Source organism: Trichophyton verrucosum (assembly GCF_000151505.1).
Source record: "Trichophyton verrucosum HKI 0517 chromosome Unknown contig00222_1.f1.exp, whole genome shotgun sequence".
Taxonomy (NCBI): Eukaryota; Fungi; Ascomycota; class Eurotiomycetes; order Onygenales; family Arthrodermataceae; genus Trichophyton; species Trichophyton verrucosum.
In genome coordinates this window covers 114,813-140,105 of record NW_003315503.1, presented here as the reverse complement: position 1 = coordinate 140,105, position 25,293 = coordinate 114,813, and the positions used below count along the sequence as shown (strand labels likewise).

At 49.4% G+C, this 25,293-nt stretch overlaps 8 protein-coding genes across 8 annotated transcripts; 7 read left to right on the top strand and 1 right to left on the bottom strand.

The window, feature by feature from the left end:
• Positions 1–216: 216 nt before the first annotated feature.
• Positions 217–642, top strand: TRV_02622 (uncharacterized protein; the record flags this gene model as incomplete). Its single annotated transcript, XM_003023242.1, has 1 exon — positions 217–642. A coding segment is annotated over one exon (426 nt), but the record flags the coding sequence as incomplete, so codon positions are not given.
• Positions 643–2,229: 1,587 nt separating this feature from the next.
• On the top strand, positions 2,230–2,814 carry TRV_02621 (uncharacterized protein; the record flags this gene model as incomplete). The annotated part of the gene is made up of 1 exon (XM_003023241.1): positions 2,230–2,814. The coding sequence occupies one exon, from the start codon at positions 2,230–2,232 to the stop codon at positions 2,812–2,814; it is 585 nt and encodes a 194-aa protein (XP_003023287.1).
• A 1,784-nt stretch (positions 2,815–4,598) lies between these two features.
• Positions 4,599–5,129, bottom strand: TRV_02620 (uncharacterized protein; the record flags this gene model as incomplete). The annotated part of the gene is made up of 1 exon (XM_003023240.1): positions 4,599–5,129. The coding sequence occupies one exon, from the start codon at positions 5,127–5,129 to the stop codon at positions 4,599–4,601; it is 531 nt and encodes a 176-aa protein (XP_003023286.1).
• A 191-nt stretch (positions 5,130–5,320) lies between these two features.
• On the top strand, positions 5,321–6,334 carry TRV_02619 (uncharacterized protein; the record flags this gene model as incomplete). The annotated part of the gene is made up of 1 exon (XM_003023239.1): positions 5,321–6,334. One exon carries the CDS (start codon positions 5,321–5,323, stop codon positions 6,332–6,334), a length of 1,014 nt encoding a protein of 337 aa, XP_003023285.1.
• A 574-nt stretch (positions 6,335–6,908) lies between these two features.
• Positions 6,909–8,294, top strand: TRV_02618 (uncharacterized protein; the record flags this gene model as incomplete). Its single annotated transcript, XM_003023238.1, has 3 exons — positions 6,909–7,620; positions 7,684–8,059; positions 8,120–8,294. The coding sequence occupies 3 exons, from the start codon at positions 6,909–6,911 to the stop codon at positions 8,292–8,294; spliced, it is 1,263 nt and encodes a 420-aa protein (XP_003023284.1).
• A 106-nt stretch (positions 8,295–8,400) lies between these two features.
• Positions 8,401–8,514, top strand: TRV_02617 (uncharacterized protein; the record flags this gene model as incomplete). The annotated part of the gene is made up of 1 exon (XM_003023237.1): positions 8,401–8,514. One exon carries the CDS (start codon positions 8,401–8,403, stop codon positions 8,512–8,514), a length of 114 nt encoding a protein of 37 aa, XP_003023283.1.
• Positions 8,515–9,664: 1,150 nt separating this feature from the next.
• Positions 9,665–12,588, top strand: TRV_02616 (uncharacterized protein; the record flags this gene model as incomplete). The annotated part of the gene is made up of 5 exons (XM_003023236.1): positions 9,665–9,835; positions 9,985–10,082; positions 10,144–10,360; positions 10,429–11,262; positions 11,344–12,588. 5 exons carry the CDS (start codon positions 9,665–9,667, stop codon positions 12,586–12,588), a joined length of 2,565 nt encoding a protein of 854 aa, XP_003023282.1.
• Positions 12,589–24,147: 11,559 nt separating this feature from the next.
• TRV_02615 (uncharacterized protein) lies at positions 24,148–24,758 on the top strand (the record flags this gene model as incomplete). Its single annotated transcript, XM_003023235.1, has 2 exons — positions 24,148–24,170; positions 24,200–24,758. 2 exons carry the CDS (start codon positions 24,148–24,150, stop codon positions 24,756–24,758), a joined length of 582 nt encoding a protein of 193 aa, XP_003023281.1.
• Positions 24,759–25,293: the final 535 nt, after the last annotated feature.

Sequence of the window (25,293 nt, the reverse complement as noted above, 5' to 3'; positions counted from 1 at the left end):
GCGACGGCCTCTTGTTGATGATGCAAGTATTGATACTGGGTGTGTCTGCACTTAGTTAACTACACCTACACCTACATCTACATCTAGTTACATCTACATCTACATCTACATCTACACAGCAGCGATACAGGGACAGGCAGACGGACGGCAGACAGGCATCACCCCCATCGCCGGCACTGTCATCGCCGTCCTCATCATCCTCGGTCGCCTCGCCAGCAGTTCCTCGCTGGTCGAGACGCTGACTTGGCGCCGTTGCCAGGCCAGCGAGCAAGCAACGGGCAGACATGGATCGAGACGCAGGACGAGGACGGGAATGTCAGTCACTCTGCGCTGACTGTCGACCGCTTCTCTGCTCGCCTGCAGCTCTCGTCTTCTCTTCCTCCTCCCACCGTTCCCATCGCATGGCCAGCCTCTCGACGACGGCCTGACCTTTCGATCTCGACCGCAACCCCAGACACCCCTTGTGCGAGCCAGGTAAACAACAACAACAACAACAACAACAACAACAACAACAACAACAACAACAACAACAACAACAACAACAACAACAAGAACAACAACAACACCTGCAGCAGCGGCAGCCACACCACAAGCTTACAAGAGCCAGCAGAAGGGCCTCATGAATTATTAGGCCGGATATAAACAAGCCATGATGCTGACGCAGGCAAACCTCCTGCTGCTCGTTGTCCTCCCGGCCCTCGCAGCAGAGTCGGCGCCCTTCCATGCCCCCGCAGCCCGCAGCAATCTCGACAGCTCGCTCTCCCTCTTCGGCTTCGGCTTCACTCCCAGGCTCGCCCGGCTCGTCAAACGGGAAGATCTCTGCCCGTCGCACTTCAATTCCTGCGCCTTCTTGGGCAGCCCGCAGGCCTGCTGCCAGCCCGAGTCGATCTGCTCCCGCGATGCTGCAAACAACATCGCCTGCTGCCCCCTCGGCGCAGAATGCACCGGCACCCTGATGGGCACCACCTCGACTGCAGCAACCTCGCAGACGCCAGGCCCGGCCCCAGCACCAGCACCTACATCGACCTCATCGGGCTTTATGTTCCCGCAACCAGGAACCACGGCTGCCCCGACGCCCACGGGCTCGACGGTGCCGGGAGCTCCCTTCCCCTTCGTCTATATTCCCACGACGTTCCATGACTCGGCAGAGTGCGTACGCTCTTACTCTGGTTGTCAGTCACAGTTCTCGGTTTGCACAGCTTCCCTCGGCGGCGCGTACGGAGTCACTATCAATGGAGGGAACGGCGCCGGAGTCACCGTGCAGGGTGCTGCTCCCACAGGCAACGGACAGGCCATTTGCTCCAGCCTCCTGCTGCGGGCCTGCTTCGGCCTCCAGGAGGGTTACTGTACCGCCTTTGCAAACGGCGGAGGCACTCCCAACGGCTCGCCACAGCCACCTCACAGACAGTCGGCACTATACGAGATTCTTATGGGATTGTCAATCGCCATCGCCGGGATGATTGCTTGACCTCTCTCTCCCCCCCTCTCTCTTCGGTGTTATTTTCTGCCCGTCAGTGTGACCATTTATCTACTGAAACCTAACGCTTGTGCTCATTGTTTTACGAGTCCTTCCCCCTTGATGTACCCTGGGCGCAAAACTGGATGGAAACGAATGTTTATATGTTTTTCAACTGTTTTTTGGACGGCTTTTCCCCCTCTTCTTCTTGCTCGTGTAGCAGCAGTACATATTATATACTTATAGCCCCTTTTTTCCCTAGCCAAAAATGACGAGCTAATATTTGGATATCCATATTCCGCCCCATGTTTCCTAACCGCATATACTTATGTACCTTCTCTACTCCGTATGCAACGGCTGTGCCTTGGCTGGCTCGATGCTAGAGTCCGATGCCTCTCACTCCCACTCTACCTGTGGGTCCTTGTTAGAGCCGCAACATCCAACCAAAGAAGTTGATTATTGGCAGCTAAAATAGGGGTTCTGGACGGCCATTGTAGCATGGTTTAGCCAAGTGTCTACAGGGAATAAGTTGATGCCTTTTGCGTTCACATGTAGCCTGTCGGGAAAGCTCTTTGGCCTTCGCAGTGAGCTGGCCAGCAGAAGACTCTCTTAGCTGGCTGTTCCATTTGTGCTCCCTTTGTCCCGCCGCAGCCTCTCTTCTCACCCCCCCTTTTTTTAACCTCGTTGCTCTCTGTCCATCCAGCAGCCTCCTCTGCACACCCACGGTAGTTATCAGAAAATAGCTACCGGCTCGCACTTTGCAGCTCCCAGCGATGCGTTTCCAGCTCCTTGTCCCTCTGGCTTCAGCCCTTATAGCCGCCGCCCAGGTCGACGATCGCTTGCCGCCCTGGTGCAGCCTTGCTACAAACGTGGGCGGCGCTACATGCGAGGCATTTGCCCACTACAACCATCTCTCTCTTGACCTGTTCGAGGAACTGAATCCCGATGTCGAATGTCCCGATCTGGAAGAAGGGAGATTCTACTGCATTGATGATCTATACGAGCCAGAGCCTGAGCCTGACAACAACAACGACGACGAGGACAATCTTTCTACGTCCATGACAGACTTTGCTACCGCCACCAAGCCCGGAGACTTTACTACCATTATTACCGAAAATCCTACGGCCAATATAACGACTTCAATCCCAACGGCTAATTTAACGTCTCGACCTGCAACCACAGCCAGGGGGCCAACCGCCGTGACCACAATGATGACGCCAGCGGTTGCCTCTTCCACGCAGACAACTCCTAGCTCCGCTCCCAAGCCAGAAGCCCTGGTACAAGCTGCGGCTACGTATAGCTGGCTTACCATATCCGCCTTTATAAGTTACCATCTTTGCAGGCGCATCATGCTGTAACTATGCCGTTCAGTGTTTCTCAGCCGTCTTGTTATTCTACACCCCAAGAATCCCCTTAATATAATAAAATAATATTTAATGTGTCGAAAAAAGACTTTTTGAAGATCAGCGGAAGAGCCGCACCTTAAACTACCTATAGTTAAATGACTGCTTCCCCTGAAATCTTATTGCATCCAAAAGCCAAGCGCTCGTATTGACCCGCCTCTCGTCCTCCCCTCTGCAAGTACATTTGGAGTAGGCTTGGTTGCAGCTATCAATGGTTTATACAAGGAATAGAACGAGACATCTGTCTCCGTAATTAGTATAGGATATTATAGGAGGTACGACTTGATGAAAGGAGAGTACTCTCGTCTGGCTGAATATCACGGCCAAGCACGGGGCCTACTCCAGTAACTAGTTAAAGCCTCGCTTATTGCTTTGTTCGCCTGGGAAAATTACTGAAAGTATATGCGAGCCATAGGAGTTGCCCCGTGGAGAGCAGAAACATATCAAACACACCAGGGTTTATATGAACGTGGCCCGACGATATAGGCTTGCTCCTTATGCGATGCTGATATCCCATCCACACCGGTGCAAATTCATCACAGCCACGGTTTTCCCAAGGTCAAATAGTGGGTAGGAAATCATACAAATAGATCATCATCTAGATATTGTCGCATTTCCCTTGGTAGCGGTGTTCGGTTAGGGCCCGATTTCCTGATCATGGGAATGAGCTTAGAAGCTTACCCGATGTCGAAGTGCTTTCATCAGACCCTGGACCAAGGCTATTCGACTGCACCTGCGTTTGCCCCAAACGCTGCAGGTAGTCAGAGACGGTACCAGATGGCCATGGCTCCATGCATGTTTTGCAAAAGAAAATTGCAGTACAACAGAAGGAGATATAATCCATTCTTTCTGGGCTCACGATGGTTGAAGTTCAATTCGAAACCGAGATGAGGCCAACAATATTAATACAAGGCATCAGACTATGTATTTTGAGAGTTCCTGTCCTAGGAATCATAATAATTCATGTATATTTATGACATCTTCTGGGCCCTGAAGCCCTACAAGCGAGGTGCTTAGCTTCTCTCCCTCTCTCGAATGAGAAGGGCCTCAAAGTGCAATAGTCATGCAATGGTTGTGTAATTGAGAGACAGCGCCCAGTCACGGGGTGGCATTCACTGCTTGACACTCGCTGCTCTTTCACGGCTCTAAGGAAGAAGCATGTTCGGAGCCTCAAGCTGGAAGTAGACTTCACCGAGGGCAGCCTAAGAAATGTTCCTAGCGTAGTGTCGGTGGCCATATGCAGAATCCAGGTTGATCGGAAGCGCTAATGTATACATGAGGGCAGATCTCTTCCTTGACCTGCTTGTAAGATAGAGAGGAGCAGATGGGTAGAGGGTATTTGGTTTCAAGGTGAAGACGTCCCACGCAGGTATAAGAGAAAATTGGAGTTAACCGAGGAACAGCGTCTAACACTTAGTATAGATTCATTGTCTATACCATTTGTTTAGACACCCCTTGACAAGGCCTCTCCTTGCCAGCCTTTTATGAGCGATGGGTAGAGCAAGGGGTTTACCCAGGACTACTTGATTGTCCTGGAGGGAATATAGTTGTATGGCCGCGAAGATGGAGGACGCAGCGAATCACACCGACAGGATGACCTGATACTAGCATGGCGTTTTCTTCTTCTGCCTCCTCCTCCTCCTCTCCTCTTCCCTTTCATGCCCTTCGCATTGTATGTCAACGTCGGCTATAAAAAATCAACAAAATTTAATATTAGGTAGTTACCTGTTCACGTGACTTCAGTCGGCAACGACGCATAGAGAACGACGACGAGATGAAAATAGATAAACAGCATCATCAGCGGCGATGATCGCAAGTAAGCAGCCGAGCTGAAGCAGCAAAGAGTCGGTCTGAGGCTGTGATGGGCCGAAAAGAACAGCCCAGGACACGGCATCGCTGTCGCTGGCCGGGATGTTGAGCGGCTGATAACTATGCTGAGAATAATGCCTATGACGACCGCTGCAACCACCAACAGCGACGAGCGTCTTCGCGGCCCTGCGGACGCAGTTCAGGCGTCTGGAACACCTACCGTCTTCCAAACTGACCCTCTGCAAAGAAAGCCACGAAATCAAGAGAGCTCCCTGGCCTGGGGCGGGACCAGGATGCAGCCGAATAGCATAATTCGGGTGGTTGGGCGTGGCTGGGATGCCCGCAAAAGAAGATGGCTGGCAGAGCGACGGCACATCTACAAAGACCAACCAGCAAGCCTCGAGTCTTCTCCAGCTTGATATCTTTTCTTCTTTCTCTCTCACCTTTGTTCGCTCATTCATTGATACTCACATATCATATAGCAATCGCTCTCCTCCTTCTCCAGAGCTGCCAGCCACCTAGACGTCTGACAGGCAGATTTGCGAGAATACCTTGATTGTTTACCCCAAAGCCGTCCCCGCTTGAGGCTCTCGCTGGCAGCACAGTTACCAGCCTGCAGAAGCAGAAACGAAGTATACCAGCAGCGCCGGCGATGTTGGCAAAGACTATCGGCAGAGCTTCGGCGCCCATTCTCGCTCTCTTTCTACAACTCCGGCTCGTCGCTGGGTCGCCCTTCTCTACTCCTTCGCCGACCAACTCGCTGGCGGCCCGAGAGTGTAGCCCATGCGGCTACTACGGACAAGCTTGCTGCACTTCTGGTGAAGAATGCATAACCGACTCGAATAACCAAGCCCTGTGTCAGCCCAAGAAGGCGGGCAACACTCAATGGGAATACTTCACCACGACCTACGTCCAAACTGACTTTGTCACGGTCACCTCTACCGGCAGTCGACCCATCTCCCAGCCGACAGGCCAGCCACAATGCAAGGCCGAATTAGGAGAGACGGAATGCGGCAGCCGTTGCTGTTCGGCTGCTCAATCATGCAACAAGGACCTCGTATGTGTTCAAGCAGGCGGCTCGCCGTTCCCAACAGCTGAACCAGCTCCCACTCCTCCAACTCGACCTACTAGCACCAAGGGTGTCACGATCACTACTATTCCGGCTACCACTACCGTCCCATTCATTCCCGCCGTGGGCACTGATGGCAGCAGCGTTATCGGTATCACCAAGGGCAGTGGTGGCCTGAGTGGCGGAGCGATTGCCGGTATCGTCATCGGATCTATTGCTGGTGCTCTGATACTCATCTTCATCTGCATCTGCTGCTGCGTGGGAAGCTGTGTCGACCGGGTACGGGCCATCTTTGGCCTCGGCGGCCGCAGACCAGCCAGACACTCAAATTACACCGGGTCATCGTCCTACTCTTCCCACCACGGCTGGTTTGGCGGCGGTGGATCAAGAGTCAGCTCAGAGAAGCACAAGAAGAAGACCGGCCTCATGGGACTGGCCAGCTTGGGTGTCGTCATCGGCGCTATTGCTCTCTGTCTCGGTCTCCGTCGAAAAAAAGACGACAAGTCAACCACCTACTACACCGGCTCGTCCTATACTTACACCTCAAGCAGCAGCAGCAGCAGCAGTTCTTCCGGCCGGCGGACAGAGCGGTCTTAACGAGCTATTGAAATCTTTTTACTTTCCTTCGCCCCGTCTTTCTCAATTAATGTTTCCCACACGATCTCGATGTCCATGTCCATGTCCGTTATGCGAATATTTTATGGCTGCACGTCTGGCTTTTTCCTTCCAGTTTTTCTTTGTGGATATGGCTGGGGTTATGTTAAAATCTGGTGTTTCTGGTACATAATAGGAGACAGACTCCTCGTCAGGTCTCGTTAGGTTGGTTGTTGATTAAACGATGTATATGCCTCTTCTTTTCCTGTCTTCATGTTCTGAATTATAAGTAATGGCTCCGTACGAGAAACTTTTTATAGTGAATAAAATGTCTTAGTCAGCAAATCAGCGAATCCCCACCCGCCTTTTCTTCCTCGCAACCTCCAACCTCAACTTCGGCTTCCAATTTCTCCCTTATGAGGACGCACGTCTTTGCTCTCTGATCTCGCATAGCTATCGTACGCTCGGCAGTTATCCCCCTGTGTCTAGATTCACACCTTGCTTGAAGCCCTGTTCCAGGAAGATTCGCTTTTGGGGAAGTTCCCTAGAGTGAATCCCTTGATCCCCGTCTCTCGCCATGCTGCAGAGTCAAGCTCCGCACGTCTTCTCGCATCAGCACCAATATCCCCAGGCCGACTCCTCATGGGCCCAACAACATCAGCAACACCAGCAACACCAGCAGCAACAGCACCAGTCTCATTTCCAATCGCAACAGCCACAGCAGCACCCGTCTCTCGCCGCGCAGCAACATGCCCAGGCCCAGGCTCAGGCCGCTGCCGCTGCCGCAGCTGCCCAACACCAGCAGCAGCAGCAGCACTATAGCCGTATCGGTATGACGGGTGGTGTCAATAGCAACTCACAGACTCCTGGCGGTCAGGACAACGGCAACGGAATCGCAGGAAACATTGATAGTGGCGTGAGCGAGGAAAACAGGAAGGTTCTCGTCTGGGTCGCCGAGCTGCTGGACCCCAACCGGAGAGAGTCGGCGCTCATGGAACTGAGTAAGAAGCGAGAACAGGTGCCAGAACTTGCACTTATTATCTGGCATTCATTTGGTAGGGAATACCCCTTCATCCGTCACCCCCGAGTACAACCGTACTGTGCGATATATTACATGCTAACGTACTTCCAAGGAGTCATGACATCTCTTCTGCAAGAGATTATCTCTGTTTACCCACTATTGAACCCGTCTCAGCTGACTGCCGCTGCTTCGAATCGAGTATGCAATGCCCTAGCCCTGCTGCAATGTGTGGCATCCCATAATGAGACCCGAACCCTATTTCTCAATGGTATATATGCGCTTTCCACCAACAGGGTCAAAGATAATTAAGCCGGCTAATGCTGCTGTCTAGCTCATATACCGTTATTCCTCTATCCCTTTTTAAACACAACCTCCAAGTCTCGTCCGTTTGAATACCTCCGTCTCACGTCACTCGGCGTTATCGGCGCTTTGGTCAAAAATGACTCGTCTGATGTCATCAACTTCCTGCTAACTACCGAAATCATCCCTTTATGTCTTCGAATAATGGAGACCGGGTCAGAACTTAGCAAGACCGTGGCCATATTCATCGTTCAAAAGATTCTACTCGATGACATTGGTCTAGCTTATATTTGTGCGACATATGAACGATTCTATGCTGTTGGGACAGTCCTTAGCAACATGGTCACCCAGCTTGTGGAGCAGCAAACTGTTCGGCTACTTAAACATGTCGTCCGCTGCTTCTTACGGTAAGCTTTCATAGACCTTTCCGGTAAGGACACCCGCTAACAATTTGATATCAGACTTAGCGACAATAACCGTGCCCGTGAAGCACTTCGTCAATGCTTACCAGAGCCCCTTCGCGATGCTACTTTCTCGTCTGTTCTTCGCGATGATGCTGCTACTAAACGGTGCCTTGCCCAGCTCCTCATAAACCTGTCTGACAACGTCGTCGATGGCTCCAATGCTGGCTCCGGAATGTGAGACTTTGCGAACAAGCGATATAAAGGAAAAAAAAAAAAAAACTCACCGATTAATCCGATTAATGCCGGATATACACTAAATAGTGCCTTCATTTAATCGCCTAATCATGCAATTCCTCGGAGCCCCAGACCAAGTGGGCATAGGAGGAAAGAAAAAGAATGAAATCCTGGGAAATGATGAAAAGGAGAAACGAGAAAAAGGGGAAAGAAAAGAATACTAGGTACCATACCATTTTTACCTCAGGGTTTGTTTCATCATCAAATTCCTTTCTTATTTCTTGTCAATGTGTGTATATGACTTCTTAACCCCATCCTCTTTCCCTCTTTCCCTACCTACATACCCTACCTCTCCCGGTCCGCTTTCATGCCCACAAATTTCTTGCTATCTATTTGGATATCCCTCCTGAGGCCCACACTGCTTCTACTTCTTTCAACGCATTTTTATAAATTTTTTTTTTCCATCCCCTTCTGGTTGTTTCTGGCGTGCGAGTGTTGTGGAAAGGTAAAAAGGGGCGGCGATCATTCAATGAGGGTATTTGTATCTATTACTTACCACTCCCTCTGTATTTTTCCCCATGTTCACGATGTTGTCCTTTCTGGTCCTTGGAGCGAGGGAAGGTCGGGATATGTTTTTTTTTATCTCTCCCGTTCTCTTTTCATGCAAGCCCATTTTTTGTCTTCTCACTGTCACGATACCATGGATTAGAAGAGCATGACCCCCCCCATCCCCCTTTTCGTATTTGATTTCACCCACTTGAAACCTTGTTTGTTCGCATTATTGTTATCTTCAACTCGCCTCCCGAGCGCAACATCCAAGCAGCAGGCCACTGTCATCATCTACTGTATTATTTACCCTGCTTCTCTGTGCATTCTTATCGTCACCCGCAATCCCCTGGATATCCCCGTTTCTGTCATCACTATACTAGAACCTCCTGGTCTACACTGCTACCCCCTTGATACTCATCGTCACCATCTTTGCCTTTGTCGTCCTCTTCATCTTACGTCATCATTACATAAACATCACGTGTTCAACGCGTCTTTTTCTTCTTTTTCGCCGCAAAATCAAGGATCGGCTTTTTTTTATTCTGAGACGCTCGCGACAGTTTTTCGATTGCAAGTTTCGACTCTTCGCCTTCTACATCTTCGCAGTATCTCCTGTTGTATCTTTAGACACGTCTTTCCTCCTATGATAATAGAGAAACAGTTAAAAGGCCCCGGCGTGACGTGAGATCCGCTGTTTGCTCGATCCCAGCACTAACTAGTGACATCCATATTACAACGAAGCCCAGACACCCCGGGTCGTATCGCATCGCATACTCCATCGCGACTTGCAGAGTGAACCGGACGCACACCGCCGACACAGAGCCCACCATGGTGTCGCGTAAGCGTGCCAGAGAGGAAACCGAGGCTCAAAGCGCCCCAGAGCCCCAGGAACATGGCCTCCTTCATCAGCTGCGCAACATGTGGGAGTTTCCAAACTTGATGCAGTACATATATACATTTGGCAAGCCGATGAAACTTGATGATGATATCGATATAGAGGTATGCATGGCTTTTGAGTAGCTCTGTACCATGGACAGATAGCGTAAATCGTTGCTCCATTGTTACTCAATAGGGGAGTCCGTTGTCTACCAGGGACCAAAAAAAGAAGTACAACCAAGCTCGATATGTTAATCAGTATTTCTTCATAGGAACTCGAGACGGAGTGCCTTAAACCTGGACACTCAGAGAGACTGCTCAACATCGGTCTGAATCTCCTCAAATTCGTTTCCTCCCACCGTGGTCTTAAGTATGAAACTTACCCGAACGCTCTCCGTCTATCACTTACTAACCCAATACTCTTTCCTTAGTTACGATAACTTTGAAGAGTATACACGGCGGCAGTACCTTGCGAAAGCGCCCCTCCGCAACCCTTTTGGAGACGATGAGTCCCCATTGAAGTTTCACCAGCTGGATATCTTCCAGAGAATACGCGTTCTACAACAGCTATCTGCTTGGACCCTCTGGAATCCAGATCGGTTTCGAGAGCGGATGGGAGAGGTTAAAGAATCGGATCAATTACAATGGGTATGCTTCGCGCATCCATGGCTTAATACTCTCGATTGGATAACTAACGCTATGCCGATGTCTCTTAGAGAATTAATGAAATTGGATACGACCGTGATGAACACCAATATTATGTTCTTGATGATAACCGTCTATACCGTCGCATAGAACCTCAGATTCCGCCGGAGAGACCCGTGAAACGAAAAGCAACTAGCAGGAAACGTAGAGCAGGCATCCGCTCATCGAAACGAAGAAAAGTTGCCGATACCCCAGATGAAACTGATGGCCAAGAGGATGAGGCTGATGCTGTGCCATCGAATTGTAGTCGAGACTACGAGTGGGAATGTGTTGCCATCACCTTGAATGACTACAATACATTTATTGACTCGTTAAAGAAGTCCAAGGATTTAAACGAACAGGCGCTCTATGAGCGCCTCGTCGAAGATGTCTTGCCTGTCATTGAAAAAGTAGAAGAGCTACAGCAAAAGAAAGCTCTTCGTAGAGAAAAAGAACTGATAGCCCTTGAAAAACTAGCCACTGCAAAAAGATCTAGTAGAATTGCGAGCAAACAAGACAGGATACGCCAGGAGCAACAAGCAGCTGAAGAAGCTAAAAGACAGGAAGCTGAGCGGATTGCCGAACAAAAGGCCAAAGAAAAGGCTCAAAAGATTGAAAAAGAACGGCAGTACCGCTTGATGACTCGTGAACAGCGTCTGAAAGACCGTGAGGAGAAGAGGAAACAGCAGGAAGAAGAGCTGGTTCGTTTGACTGAAAAGGCCAAGCTTGCTGAGGAAGGGGAAGCAAGGTCATCACGCCGCAATTTCAATGCTGAGTTGGAAAAGCGACAGAAAGGCTTGGAAAATCTCGAGGTTGAAGATTGGACATTCGACTGTTCTGGTTGCGGTATCCATGGAGAGAATCTGGTATGTATATATCTGAACTGAACCCAACCATGCCCTTTTTTCCTTTCCAAGATTTTTCACGCACTAACTGTTTGCCTCTAGGACGATGGGTCTCACAGTGTTGCATGTGACAAGTGCAATGTCTGGCAGCATAGCAAATGCCTTGGTATTTCCCAGGAAGAGGCAGAGAAAGACGACTTCCACTTCATATGCAAGGATTGTCAGAGGCGCATTGAAGAAGCAAAACGACCCAAGATTCCACCGTTGAAGTTCCGCATCACGTCATCAGCTTCACCTCCTTCGAAAAAAGAGCCCCAGGTGAGCAATGGATCCATTCTCACCAAGCAACAACCTACCAACCACCAGAATGTTTCTTCGACCCAGCAATTCCGGCCTGCCCCAATTGAACCGCGTCTATTTACATCAAATCGCCCCCCTGTTGCATCCCACTCAATATACGCTCAAAACGGCTCCCCTCAACCAGGATATCCTCCCGCTCCTCAGTCAAATACTGCCGTCTCTTATGGACACCAGCCTGCTCCCGTTCACACCCTACCTCAAGCTTCAATCCCTAGAAACATGATGTCGTCTTTCAGCAGCCAGCGTCCAACTTCTTCTGGCTCTATACCAAGCAACTTCCCCTCCCCTGTCCAGAATCGGCCATCCATGTCCCCAACTCAGGGCAATGGAGATGTCGGCCCGCTAGCCGGGTTCCCACCCGCCCCCGCACCAGCTCCTACCAGTAGTGCTCCCTCACCTGGATCAAACGGCACATATTCAGGTACTACATACCAATGTAATCCTAGTGGCTACTCTCCATATTCTTCATTCCAGATTCAGCAACACCCTCAGCAACAGCATCAGCATCAGCAACGGAACCAGAACCAGGGGCTACAGCAACAGCATCAGCGACAACAGTATCATCCATCAAGCCAATCTCCAACTACCTCTTTTTCAGCCACGACCAATCATCAGGCTTCATTTAGCCAAACGCCTCCATCAAATCGCTACTCCCCTGGAATTCCTATGTCTGGCCTTAGTCCTACAAAACACTCTCCCGCGCAAACTGCTTCCTCAAGCGAAGTTGGTGTTCAGCCAGTTGTCCCCCCTGTGCAGAGACTGCAACCTAGCCCGAAGCTGATGGGTAGGACATCACCGGATGCTCCTATCCCAGCTCCAATGAAATCCATGGCCGCGGAGACAATATTGACAACTAACGGAATGCCACAACATCACCACCAGCCTAGAATATTGAATTACTCTCCGCCTACCTCTACTCATCCGATCTCATTTGAACACAGGCAGCCAGAGTCCCAGAGCCAATGTTCCCCTAGAAAATCCACTTGATATAACAATATGACCACCACCATTGTTAAAGTACATTTTGCATTCCGCGAACTCTCAGAAATGCCATGTTAATACATTAACACCTACTATCGATCAGCCTCCCTGGAACTCATATTCCTTTTGGTCCCTGTATTATTACACCTCTTCGTCACATGTTCCAGGAGATAGCTACTTTTCTGAACGGCTTCTATCACATACACACTGCCGCTAATTTTATTCCTTATCACCTCCTTTTTCCAAACGCGTATTCTTTTGGTGTTAACCTGGACGGTATCATATCAGTATCAATATCATATATAAGTACGAGATTTTCAACGTATATGTACACTTTCTAATGTCTTATAACATACCCAGAACATATCCCCCCCTGGCTTGTAATAATTCACCTCGTTCAAAAGTGGCAGGGGCAGACATATACATTTTTCGATTATAAAATCTCAAGCCCCCAGTGAGATATATGCCTCAGCTCGCTGCCAGTTTCCTTTTATGTGCCCAGATTGGTAACCAAGTTGATAAAAGTTCGAATTTGGGAACAGAAGCTCACTATCCTGCGACAGCGTGTGCATAATTAGAAGATAGACGAGTTACTCTGCAACTATTTCAATATTCTGTGAAATCTGCACGGTGGGCTTGGAGGATTTGATGAGAAAAAGCCTCAAGTGCGCCAACTAGACTGGGTATTGATATGTATCGAGACTGTTCCACAGAGAAGTGAGAAATTTTATCTTCATGCCAGGTGATGATAATAAAAAATGCTAAAGCAAGTTACGGCAGAACAAGTGCATTGTGTAATTAGTGACTATTCAAGAGTTATTATCAGCCTTAACTAGCTAAATAAAACCTCACGAGCTGGCTGAGAGAAATACCTCGTCTCTTCAGCGACTATATGTCTTAATGGACGTGGATAAATTGCATTATGCCATAACCTTTCTCATTACGTACAGGGTATTCATCCGACGGCATTATTTCTGAGACGTGTTCTCCCTAGACTCGCTGACTCTCCCAACGTCAAGTGATAAACTGTTGGTTGACGAAAATGATAGATTAGAACGGTTGGCACCAGCCCGAAGTCAGACCGCTGTCCAATTATAATTGAACCATCCTTCCCGCCAGGAAAGTAAGTGGACGGTCAAGCTGTCGCAAGCGTCCCTGGGCAGTCAGAAATGCGAAGAAACTAAAAAGAAATTAAGCCACGAGAAAAGACGCAAAAACGCGATATTTCCCTAGGCCCAAGCGCTGAGTCTCTGGGCGATGAAGACGGAGGCGTGGAGCCTACGTAAGTAGCGGAATATATAACTAGCAACCGGAGGCTAGCCAAGCAAGCGAACGAAGTTAGCGAAGGATATCGGCTCTAACATGTTGATGTTGTCGAGGCTGATTACACAGTTAGCGAAACACCCAAGTCATTTGGACGCACAACGGTCGCGGCTCGGTCGCGGGATTATCGAGCAACTAGTACATTTTCCCTGCCTAAGTTACTCCATACAACGAAACACAAATAGCGAAGATGTGGAAGGAAGAGGATGCTGATTATCGGAAGTAAAATAATCAGTGACATCTCGTACAGACTTGGAAAATTGTGCTTTTGCTCCATTCTCAGTTCCGATTTAAGCGCGGGTCCAGATATCTCTCTGAAGCGGCATTGGCATAGGCCTAGACTGCAGGTAGGAGCTCAGTGGCAAAGCAGGAAGGCCTGCTTCTGATGACGACGAACCTCAACAACTGAGTTATAACGGACCAGGAGTGACCAGCTTCTCCATTGGTTATCTCAACACCGAGGATTATTCAAAAGGCAGTTTAAAGAGAGATTCAATTTGCTTGGTCTGGCTATTCTGTAGTCAATAATAACAGACGGCAGCTTGAACAATTGGATATCATATTAAGGTAAAGCGGCAGCTGCACTCCCGTTGGTGACAGCGGGAAAAGTAAGTATGTAAGTTACATCATCCACGGCTCAAAAACGCAGCGCTGTGGGACAAAATTGGCCCGAAGATCGGTCCGACAGGGTAGCATCGGGCTATCTCCTATCCTTAGCACTCGCCATTATTGTGGTTTTCAGTCACGACGTAAACCAGGAGGGCTCCGAGGACATACTGTACGAAGAATGAGTGTGGCAAACTGCCTGTGTAAAGGGGTATATTTAGCAACTTGATGAGCCCAGGCGTCTCAAGATACGCGAAGTAGCTCAGGCGATGACGTTTGATGCCGGAGCAAAAGTCTTGATGCACTCCAAGCAGTTGTTGTAGTGGGCACATGAGGACCACGTTCTGGGACACAGTAAGAACAATTGTCATACGGCAACGAGCTGTACGCCATCCTCCGCGTTCCAAAACATCCACTTGTCATGGAAGAAGCCGGCCGCATAGCAGCGAGACCTTGTGCAAGACCGAGATGCCTGTTCCCTGCCTCACACTCGTCATAATAACTAACGGGTTACAAAAATCCCCGTGCAACCGGAGGATAAGTTAGTTATTCGGCCGTCCTGTACAACCCACGAAGCCCGGCGGCCACGAGCCAGCGGCAACTTGTTTTGGTTAGCCATATCCCCTGGAGAACGCGGTCGAGTCTTGTGTGTGTTGCGGTTATTCCAATGTTTGTCCATCGAAGGCGCTGAGAAGACTCGACGTTGAGGTTGGCTTCAGCGCTGCTGACAAAGATGGTTTCGACCTGTCCCAAAGTGGCAATTCACCCTTAGAACTAGTTAACTAACTAGTTAGCGACAAGACAGCCTCGTTTCTAATTCAACCTCCTCCCATCAACCGTCCACCCTCGACGTGGAGTCGCAAAACGCCATTCGCGTTGGATAGGGCGCCTGGTCTGACCAGGTCGCGGAAATATGTCATTCTGATATATCGCCGCAAGGTTCTTTGGCTGGCCTGTTAGGGACGCTGGAGCTCCCGGAAGTTAACTAACCAGTTAACTAGTTAACCAAGCGACTAATTAGTTAGCTGGCTGTCACGTCCAGTTTTCAATCATTCTACATGCCCAGCAGCACGCAGCTTTCTAACAAGTCTAAAACAGGCCATGGGGGCTTTTGCTCCAACCCCTAAGTTCTGACTGAAGGATCCAAGATAGCACAGCTGCCTCTCTAACTAGTTGACGACTGACTGGGTTAACCTCACGGCGGAGCTTCACCCACCCATCGCGGCCGTTGCGACTCTTTGGGCATTGAGACGCCCGCTGAGAAGACCACCAGATGTACTCCGTATAGGAATATCTTAACTATCGAATTCGAAATGACCCTAGATTCTCTGGGGCTTGGGATTCCTTTCGACTTTCGATAACTCGGTTCTCTGAACTGGATATGCGGTTTATTGTACTCCGTATGGCAGTCATAATAGATGATAGCATCTCCATCCTGCCACCAAAAAAAAAAAAAAAAAAAAAAAAAAAAAAAAAAAAATTAACTAGATAATATCCGGAACAGAATCAACTCGTGATGAATTTGACAGACGTGCAAGCTACCATTACCTTTGTGGAGATGCAATATTAGCAGGTTCCCCTGGGGCGCTTCCTACGTGAGACAGGTAGATCATGTCCAACAGAACCATACAAACGTCCTGGATTCTAGTCGGAGACAAGAAAGCTTATCCTACTTTAACTAAGCAACTTGCACTGCGTTAGAGCTGCAAAGCTGATCTGCTGTTCCAGCATTGCGGCCCATTCAATCCCAAATCCGCGGCAAGGATGGCTTGAAGACAAACAAACATACATCTGCTGGGACAAGGAAGAACTTGATAGCTCTTATTTTCTTAGTTATCGCATCCAAGCCACCTGCGCCTGATCACCCAAACTGCCGGGTTGTCATTCCAAAATGATAATACTGATAATGCCTATAGTGTCCTACAATGCCAAACATGGACAGGTGAATATGCACATGTATGTACAAGGCCGCCGCAGATGCATATCATTTCAGTCTAGTTACGAGATCGACTGCAACTGGCCTGAATTTCTCCGCGGCCTAGGACTGTAACACTTTCCCTGCATAATTTCATACCTCAGCTTTGACCTGCAGGTATGGTATTGTGGTCTGGATATTGCCTTAGTTCCACTCATATCAGCCATTTGATATCACATCTTACATGGCTGAAGGTCGCCGGATCAGGATATTACTCTACGGAATCCTACATATGTTATGCTTCGGGTTTCGATACCATGGCCGATAAACTCTCACCCCTGTCAACATATCCGATGAGTGCACCGCCTACTAGTCACTGACCCTTTAGTCATATACTAACTGGCAAGTGCTTCGAGGATGCATTAATCCTATGTGGAGAGTTGGGAAAACCACTGCTATGGGTGCTATCCTTGGAAACACCTGCAATACCTTCATTAAAGCTTTCTAGAAGCTTGGGTCATTGCAGTCGAAACTCGGCCTACCTGTATCAGTATGCCAGCTACCTGCAACGCAGCGCATACTGCTAGACCTGTGGATCATTGGTCATACCCCTTGAGATGAATGATGCTGTGAAACATAACCTCATTCCGTCTCCGTCCTATACCAGCCAATTGGAAACGTTGGGCTACGCTCATCGAATTACGCCCCCGCAGATAGTGACATTCTTTGTACACCACAGCGCTTGGTAGCGTCTATTCAATATGGATGATATGGATGTTCTCTATGAGGCCACTAGAGTGGCATCCTTGTCCCACCCAATCAAGAAATTTCCCTATATGTTGGAGAGAAGATATCAAGTAGGAGGCTCAGCGATGGAGACCAAGGCCATGGCTTAGTGTTTGGGCTGCTATCATTCAAGTGTTAAACCTGACACCGGCCCGGACTGAAATCTTCGAATAAGCCCTTGCAGTTGGGATCGCAATTTGGGAATATAGCAAAGGTCTTCTCAAATCCCGGCATCTTCAGAACCGTGAATAGAGCCATTCTTCTATCGAGTACGAAGTATATCCCGAATAATGGAAAGTGTTGCATCACTGCCTTACCCTACGAGTACTCCATATATATGGTTTAATTCATGGCGCTGAAAATACAGTAGTCCATCCCAGGCAATATCCAACATCCCGAACAAACATTAAAGACTTAATACCGCAAATGGCTGGCTCAGGTTTGATTTTCTACTGGTCAGTTCGATGATAATTCTTCCGCCGCCACCATCAGATTGCAAGAAAAATACAAACTATCTGCGAATGGGACTGAAAGCCATTACGTTGGGGGCGAAAGTATTCGTCTGCTACTGCCCCATCCTCCTCTGTATCGTACAGTCAACTGATGCGCAACGGGGATACCCTGATCAAGCTTCCCCGGGTCCAGGACCATGGCTTGACTCTTGCATGATGAATTTCTGTCTTACATCGCACGGCAGACAACCGATGACAGCAATCAGAGGATATAAGTGGTTGGAAGGTGATACCTTCTGACAGAACCTCAAGACCACGTCGACATCTCCTGTCGTGCCTCTTCTACTGTCCCATACATACGCAGGTATGCATGTATCTGACGATTACGATGCATTCGAGCAGATCTTCCCAACTCGCGGTATTTTCTCGGTATTTTTTCAGGGCTGCTCTTCCATTCTACTTAAAACGATAACAAAAATCCAACATTTTAACGCTCGCAGTTGTTGGATCCATCACTCCCTAACTGCATACGGGGCACATGAAACAAAATTTAAGCACCGACATGGATTGCACTGAAGAATCAACTAGTTATCAAGGTTGTTGGATATCTCATCTATGTCATGGCACCTAGAAGAGTCGTGTCATCTTGAATTTGGTAGCGTATAGTTAAGTATTGTTCCTGAAGCTAGCTTGTGAGTCGTTCACTAAACTGATAGGCAGCTGCATGTCATCATGCGACAAGGCTTCGCTGGTAGAAGAAGTTCCATTGATGTGGAAGCCCCCGGTTGCGGCGTAGGCTTCATCTCCAGGGGCTTCAGGCACTGCCCCTTTCTATTAATAACTGAATAAGTGTATCATGTCTGTGGTCAATGTATCATGCTACTTCATAAGATCATAGACCTAGCATCGACAAGGGACTCCAGGGTGCTCCACCGCTAAAAGCAGTATTTTACCATCATTGTCTTAAGCCATCATTTTAAGCACTGTGCCAACCCGGATATCAAGGCCAATCTAACTAGATTGCATCACCGTCTTTTTTAACTACTCCCATCACTGATTGTGGGACTTTGAACTAGTTGAGTGACTGGCTAAATACCAAGGAAACAATGGCTGATATAGTGTAGTTAAGAGGGGCTGAAATCCCGTGCAGTAAATGACCCCCTTGCAGCACTCTAGCCTGCAGTACACGCAGAAACTGGCGTCAGTCACTAGCAAACGAGGCATGGTCACAGACACCGTTGAACGTTGCATCGTCTCTGTCCGGTCAGAGTTGCTTGAGGCCCTGCTAAATAGTCAGCTAACCAGACCTCTCGTCCGAGAACGTGATGACTAGACGATAGCTAGGGGTCGAGTTCCTCTGCATAGCTATCACGACATATATCAATACGCAGCTATTATGGTATAGGCTGGATGGAGGGAAACCGGCACAGCCGCCGCATTTGTCAACGATCCACCGACGCAACGTGTGGAGAGAAAACAACCCCGTGTTATCATATGCACAAGCAGAAGCAAAAAAAGGGAAATCTCCTCATGCAGAGGAATCCGTTAACCCTTTACGGCTTAAAGGCATTTTTCGGACCCTCTTCCGAGACGGCAGAAGAGCATGGAAGCCAGCACTAGAGTGGCCTCGGCTGGAGCTAGGATCGAAATGGCAAGCCGATGGGATGTTCGGCAAGGGGCTCAAGCCTGGGGTGCAGCCTCCCTCGCCTTCCAAGGACGAGCTATATACACATGCGGCTAGTTGACAGCCAAAAAGCAAAAGCGCAGTGAGGTGAGCAAGCAGCACAGAGCGCAGGAAGAAGAAAAGAAACTAACTAACTACTTGGGAAGAGCAGGAAAGAAAGTTCAGTGTCAACCACACTAGGGGACTTTAAAATCCTAGCTGGACATGCAACAGGGGACTGGGGGAAGATATTGACGTCGACGATGGAAAGAGAGGATGGCAGGGCGTCTCGCGGTTCATGGTCTAGATCAGCGCTGGCCAATCGCTATTTTCAAATCGTCCCGACATAACGGTTAGGCCGGGTTTCTTTGCTGCTCTCTCTTGCGAGTCATTCGTATATTGCTTTTTGCATGTCCCCCAGGAGCCACCCTGATGAAATCCTGAAGAGACAGCAGTCTCGGCTGGACTTGTACGCAGGGAAAAAGGATGGTAGCGAGGGAATCGTAGCTGGCGAAGCCTGCTTCAACATGAAGGCTCTGGATAATTAGTCAGTCGCAAGCGAATAGTTAACTCTGCACAAGGGATCTGGGGCGAGTGGGAAATATTCCGACTCTAGGGATAAGGGGTTGTTACATAGGCTGTTATCTGGAGAATTAACTAGTTATACATATATGATGTGGGCTGCTTTTGATGGCGGCGGAGGGTGCCGAAGACAGCAAAGCAAAAATAACATCGGGACGCCATCATGAGAACAACGACCCTTTTCCTGCAGGGGATCCCAGGGGAGAGGAAAAGAGGAAAAGAGGAAAAGAGGATACACCTCCGCTGTCCTCGTTGGACTACCGCTTTGGGAAGTATACACGGCTCCCTGCCCTCCCCATCCCGAATATAATAATTACAGGAGTTGTCGACATGTCACTTTCAGGTGGCTGTCTCTTTGATGATACATCCCGGCTCACCACGGCAACGAGATGGATCTATATTCTTTGCCTATCGATCGACCTCAGGGTGTCTGCCTCAGGCCAAATCTCTTCGAGGTGTGCTGAATATGTGGTTGGCCCTGCTCGGCGTTGCTGATGGGCGCTGCAAGGACAGCAACTGCATCGAGCAGAAACGGCCCCTCAAAGAAGCGCCGCGGAGGTCTCTCCGGTCAAAGAGATCAAATTGACCTGGTGCCTAGTTAGCTAATGGGGACGGGAGGGTAGTCGATGTGGGCGCGCGCTTGGCCGATGCAGAACCGTCTCCTTCGTCACTCGAAGGGAAAAGCGCAGGTGGTGCGGTAAAGAAGACGCTGCAGAGAAGCAACCGGCTGCCTGGAGCATGGCTTGTCATCTGACATACAATCACACCGACGGGGCGGTTGGGTATTGGCACTCTGGCGAAATGGAACGACGGATTCTCTGTTCCCCAGCCCCCAGGCCTGGGTGCAGAGGCATCTATCTATCCGGTCCCAGGACGCTCATGCTGGGCGCCTGGGGCAGATACTCGCTCCATCAACTGGGGCAACAGGTCATATTTTTTTCCATCTTCCGCAGCAGATCGGATCTCCAGCCAGCATTTTGCCAATTGAAAACGACAGTTATGTGTTGGTGTCACCCCCCCGGGCGAGCAAGCATCACCGTGGTCGACGAGCGTGAGAGCGCTAGTAAGGGCTTCGGGGCCTCCGGTGGATTCGGCCTGACGATTGCCAGAGCAGCGGCCCCCAAGCCGGTTAACTAACTAACTAACTGGTCTTCTAGTTAGTTAACTAGTTACTTGACTCCGTGGTCAGTTAACTAACAGCCTGGTAGCTAACTAGGCGGCTGTGGATGCCAGCTTCAACTTGGCTGCCTCGCCGAAAGCATCAACGCTGCTGCTGCGCTGCGGCTACAGAAGCACGGCGGGCGGTGTTTCAAAGCCAGGGGCAAAACTGATAGATAGTGAACTGTAACTCGTTAATTAACTTAGCTGCTGTCAGTGGTTGAACTAACTAACTATACTACTAGCTGCTGCGACAGGCGGCCCATCTCCATCTCCATCTCCATCTCCATCTCCACCTCCACCGGCCTTGCGTCTCTCCACAGCCTCCCAAGCTTCGAGCGGCCGATCACGAACGCACTGTTGCTTGCTCTCCACCGCCGCAGAAGACTCAACTACGGAGCAAGTTAACCACTGGCCAGGTAGTGGACGGAGGAGAAACAAACAAACATGGACCGTTTCCTACTAACTACTTATTGGCGCACCCGTCTTCGCCTGTGGGGACATCAGAGATGGAGGAGAAAAGGAGCCAACAAACGGATGGAGGAAGATAATAGCGCATCCCCGGGCAACGGTTCTGCCCTGACAACCCCCGTCTGCGGCCGCCTGGACGGCCATCTGCTGCGTACTCAGACCCAACTATTAGATAATAATAATAATAATAATAATATTGTGGCCGTCATGCAGTCCTCTTGCTTTCCCTCATAGGGGGGGAAAAAGAAAAAGCCGTCAGTCGCAGGGCGATATGTGGTCGTTTGCTCCCGTCAACGCCGCAGCCAGCCAGTGGCTCTTCTTCCAGCCTGCATAGCCATTATTGACTAACCAGCTGGTTCGTTGGTTAGCGGCAGAAGCAGGAAGAGAGGAGCAGGGGCAGCATCCAAATTACAGCGTCTGCTGGCTTCCGCATCTCAAGTCTCATCCCCTCCGAAACAAGGCCGGCCGTTTTCATATTGCTTGCGGCGTCAATCATCATCTCCCTTCCCCGTTCCAGAGGTTGCTTCGACTCGGCGATGTGCCAGAAGAAAACCCTTCAATCGCCGAAGACAAAACATTATTAGTCAAACATAAGCCTTGCACAGGTAAAGGAAGGCCGCGGGAGCAGAGGAGGGGAAAAGCGCCAAAAAGGAAGAAATAATAGCGGCACACTACTAAGTGTAGTTGGCAAGCCAGGCCAGACCAGGCCAGGGTTTGTTCACACCTGAGCTGAGCATCGACTGGTACGGCCGAACTCTCATCTCTTCCATCTCCTCCTTTACTGGACAGCCAGCGGGCAGCGAGGGCAGGGCAGGCCTCGAACCCGCCACAGCGGAAGCCAGTCAGGGCGCCGGCCTGGGGTGTGATATTGAGGAATTTTCATCCTGGCTCAGATAGGTCCGCCCAATGTACTCTGTACCCACAGCGCAACCTCTCTCTCTCTCTTCTTGCTGGCTCTGCTCTCTCACTCTCTTCTCGTTTCTTTTTCTGGGGGGTTGCTGGAAACAAATTTGGTTAACTAACTACTCCGTAGTTAACCAAGTCTCCTCTTCCCCTAATGGCTCTCTCTCTCGCTCGTCTCTGTCTCTGGATGCGCATCTCCTCCACATGACATGGGGGAACACTATCCGGCAGCCGGTGAAAAGGGGAGTTGGAAAGACAGAAACAGTTGATGCACAGGTAGTTAGGAGGAGGCGATCGGCTGGCGTACCGTTTCTTGAGATCACCGCCCAGGTTTAGAGCGGGCGTATGTCTATGTGGCATATGCATGTTTCCAGTTGGGGTCCATATCTCCCTCTGCTGCCCTCCCGTAACTATCTTTCTTCTACCATATGCGGTACCGCATGCTGATGAATGACTCTCTGCATCTCGATGTGCACCAAGGCCGAGGGGGACAGGAGAAAAGGCGTTGATCACCATGTCAGGATCGGCTTCAAGGAGCATCCTGGACGAGTCCGGCTGTCCAACATCGTCTCTCTTTTGCAAAATATGCAACGGGAAGGAGAAAAAAAAACAACCACCCCTTGGCTCTATCGTGCGATTTGAGNNTTTTTTTTTTTTTTTTTTTTACTCCCCATGTATAGCAACGCAGGTTGACGGGTGAAAATACAAAACTAAAAAAAAAAAAAACGTGCTGGCATATCCAGATTACCCTGCTCAGTCAGGTTAATCGAAAGGAAGAAGAATAAGAAAATATACAGGCCGTCAGGGTCCATGTCAGATTCTTTTCCCGCCTGCGTGTCTGTCAGTTCGTCTGCCAACCTGCCCGCCAACTCCGCCCACCATCACGGCGAGCTACAGCGTACCGTTCTGGCATCGCGGATTATACTTAACTAGTTAGGTCTTCAACACTCTACGCAACGAAGTTTCCGAGATCACTAACTAAGCAGAAGGCAAAAAATCCAACTTCTTTCTCGACTCTGGCGCCGTCTCAGTGACCTCGGGTATGGTCCATAGCCTTTCGCCCAAAGTACCGTCCTCGTTGGGCATAGGGGGGGGGTACAAGGCGTACGGGATACACGAATGGTGGGGAGCCGGATGAGGTATCGAGGTAGCCAGTACTTCGGTCTGCTCTATTAACAGGCAGACTCACTCCTCACCCTTCCCCCCTAGTTAGTTAACGAACTAACTGACTGCTAACTAAGTTAACTAACTAAACTGTCTGATATCTCCACATAAAACACATCTCGTAGAACCAGGCTAAAAGCAGCAAAAGCAAAGAGTTCGGGGCCCCTAAAGTTGCAAGCCTAGCTGCTCCAGCCATGTCTATCACCCAGACTTTCCCTCCTGTGCTTATGGACAGAACTCGCTAGCTATTCATCTGTTTCTTTTTTTAAAGCGGTCCCTTTATGCTTTGCAGATGATGAGAAAAAAAAAATAAACCTCCAACCACTGCCCGGCTTGCATGTCTCAATGTACCGTTCGATCTCTAGCTCCCTCTATACATATACATACATACGTACATACGTACATACATACATATCCGCCGGCGGCTTAATTAACTATCGCCATCCCTCTCCCCCATCTCGAAGAGCTTGCTTTTTCCTCCCACTGCTTGCTTTTTTTTTTTCCCTTCCTCTGTTCCCAGCCATGGCCTTGCTTATATCGACATGAGTGGAACCCTCACGTCTCCGTAGGCTTTTTTTTTGTTTTTTTAAAAAGGGCTCTTCTTTATATCACTCCCTTGCTCTCCCACTTTACTTCTGCAAACAAGCTCTCCCTCACCAGTGTCGAGGATCAAGGGCCAGTCCGCTTCTCAATCGAAGTCCAACGGCTCCCATCAATCAAGCAGCCAGCCAACCAACCAACATATCATCATCGCGTAACAATTGCTTTCGACAAGAAAATATCTCCAGCTTGCTTGTCCACAGTTGAAACGGAGAGGCGGGGAACTAGAGAAGGGAAACAAACAGCAGCGCGCAAAAAGGAGCAGAGATACGGAAACTCTTCCCTCTCGCTTCGTCCACAAAGCGGCCTATTTTCAGTATCTTCAACGGCTATCCCAGCATCCATAGAAGATAGCAAGAAGCGGAAAAAGGGCGCAAGGAAACCTGGGGTGAGGCTGCCATTATCTCTTCTGCATCCGTTGCCAGGTCAGTACAAAGATCAATCTCATCCAACAAAGACCAGCATAGAGAACCCCCTTACTGTCAAATCTTCTTCACAAGGTGCCGTGTTTCGTCAATGGTATCCTGCCTGCATCCAGAGAAGACAGAGCTAAGAGTCAATACACGGATATGCTGACTAGGCTGGAAATGCCATGTTTTAGATCTTAGGAAAAGAAACGGTCAGGTCAAGCTGGCCAACCTGCATGTCTCTGATTCGCAGTTGGCCCTTTTTTTTTTTTTTTCTTCAACTCACTCTTAAGTAAGACTCTGAGATAGGGTCTTTGCGAATCTGGTCAAATTTCTGTTTTCTGCTTCTCTGAATTGCCAAACGGGTGGTTGCAATAACTATTCTACCAAGCAGAAGAGAAACAATCTGGGTATCCACCGGCATTTTTGCGATATTGTTTGCAGTTCAGGGAGGTTTCTGTCTATTTCCCCCATCCCCTTAGTTGCTCTTAGGCCTTCACTCCCCCCTTCTCACTCCCTTCTCACTTCGGCCTTTCACTGCTACCATTATCAGCTGTCCTGGTTGGCGTGGGAGTATATCAATCAGCCTGCCCAACTGGAGGGGAAGCAAAGCCCAGAAGACAAAAAGAACGCCAGAGAAGAGGAAACTCCCGTCCAATATTCACCTGGAAAAGCTCGTCT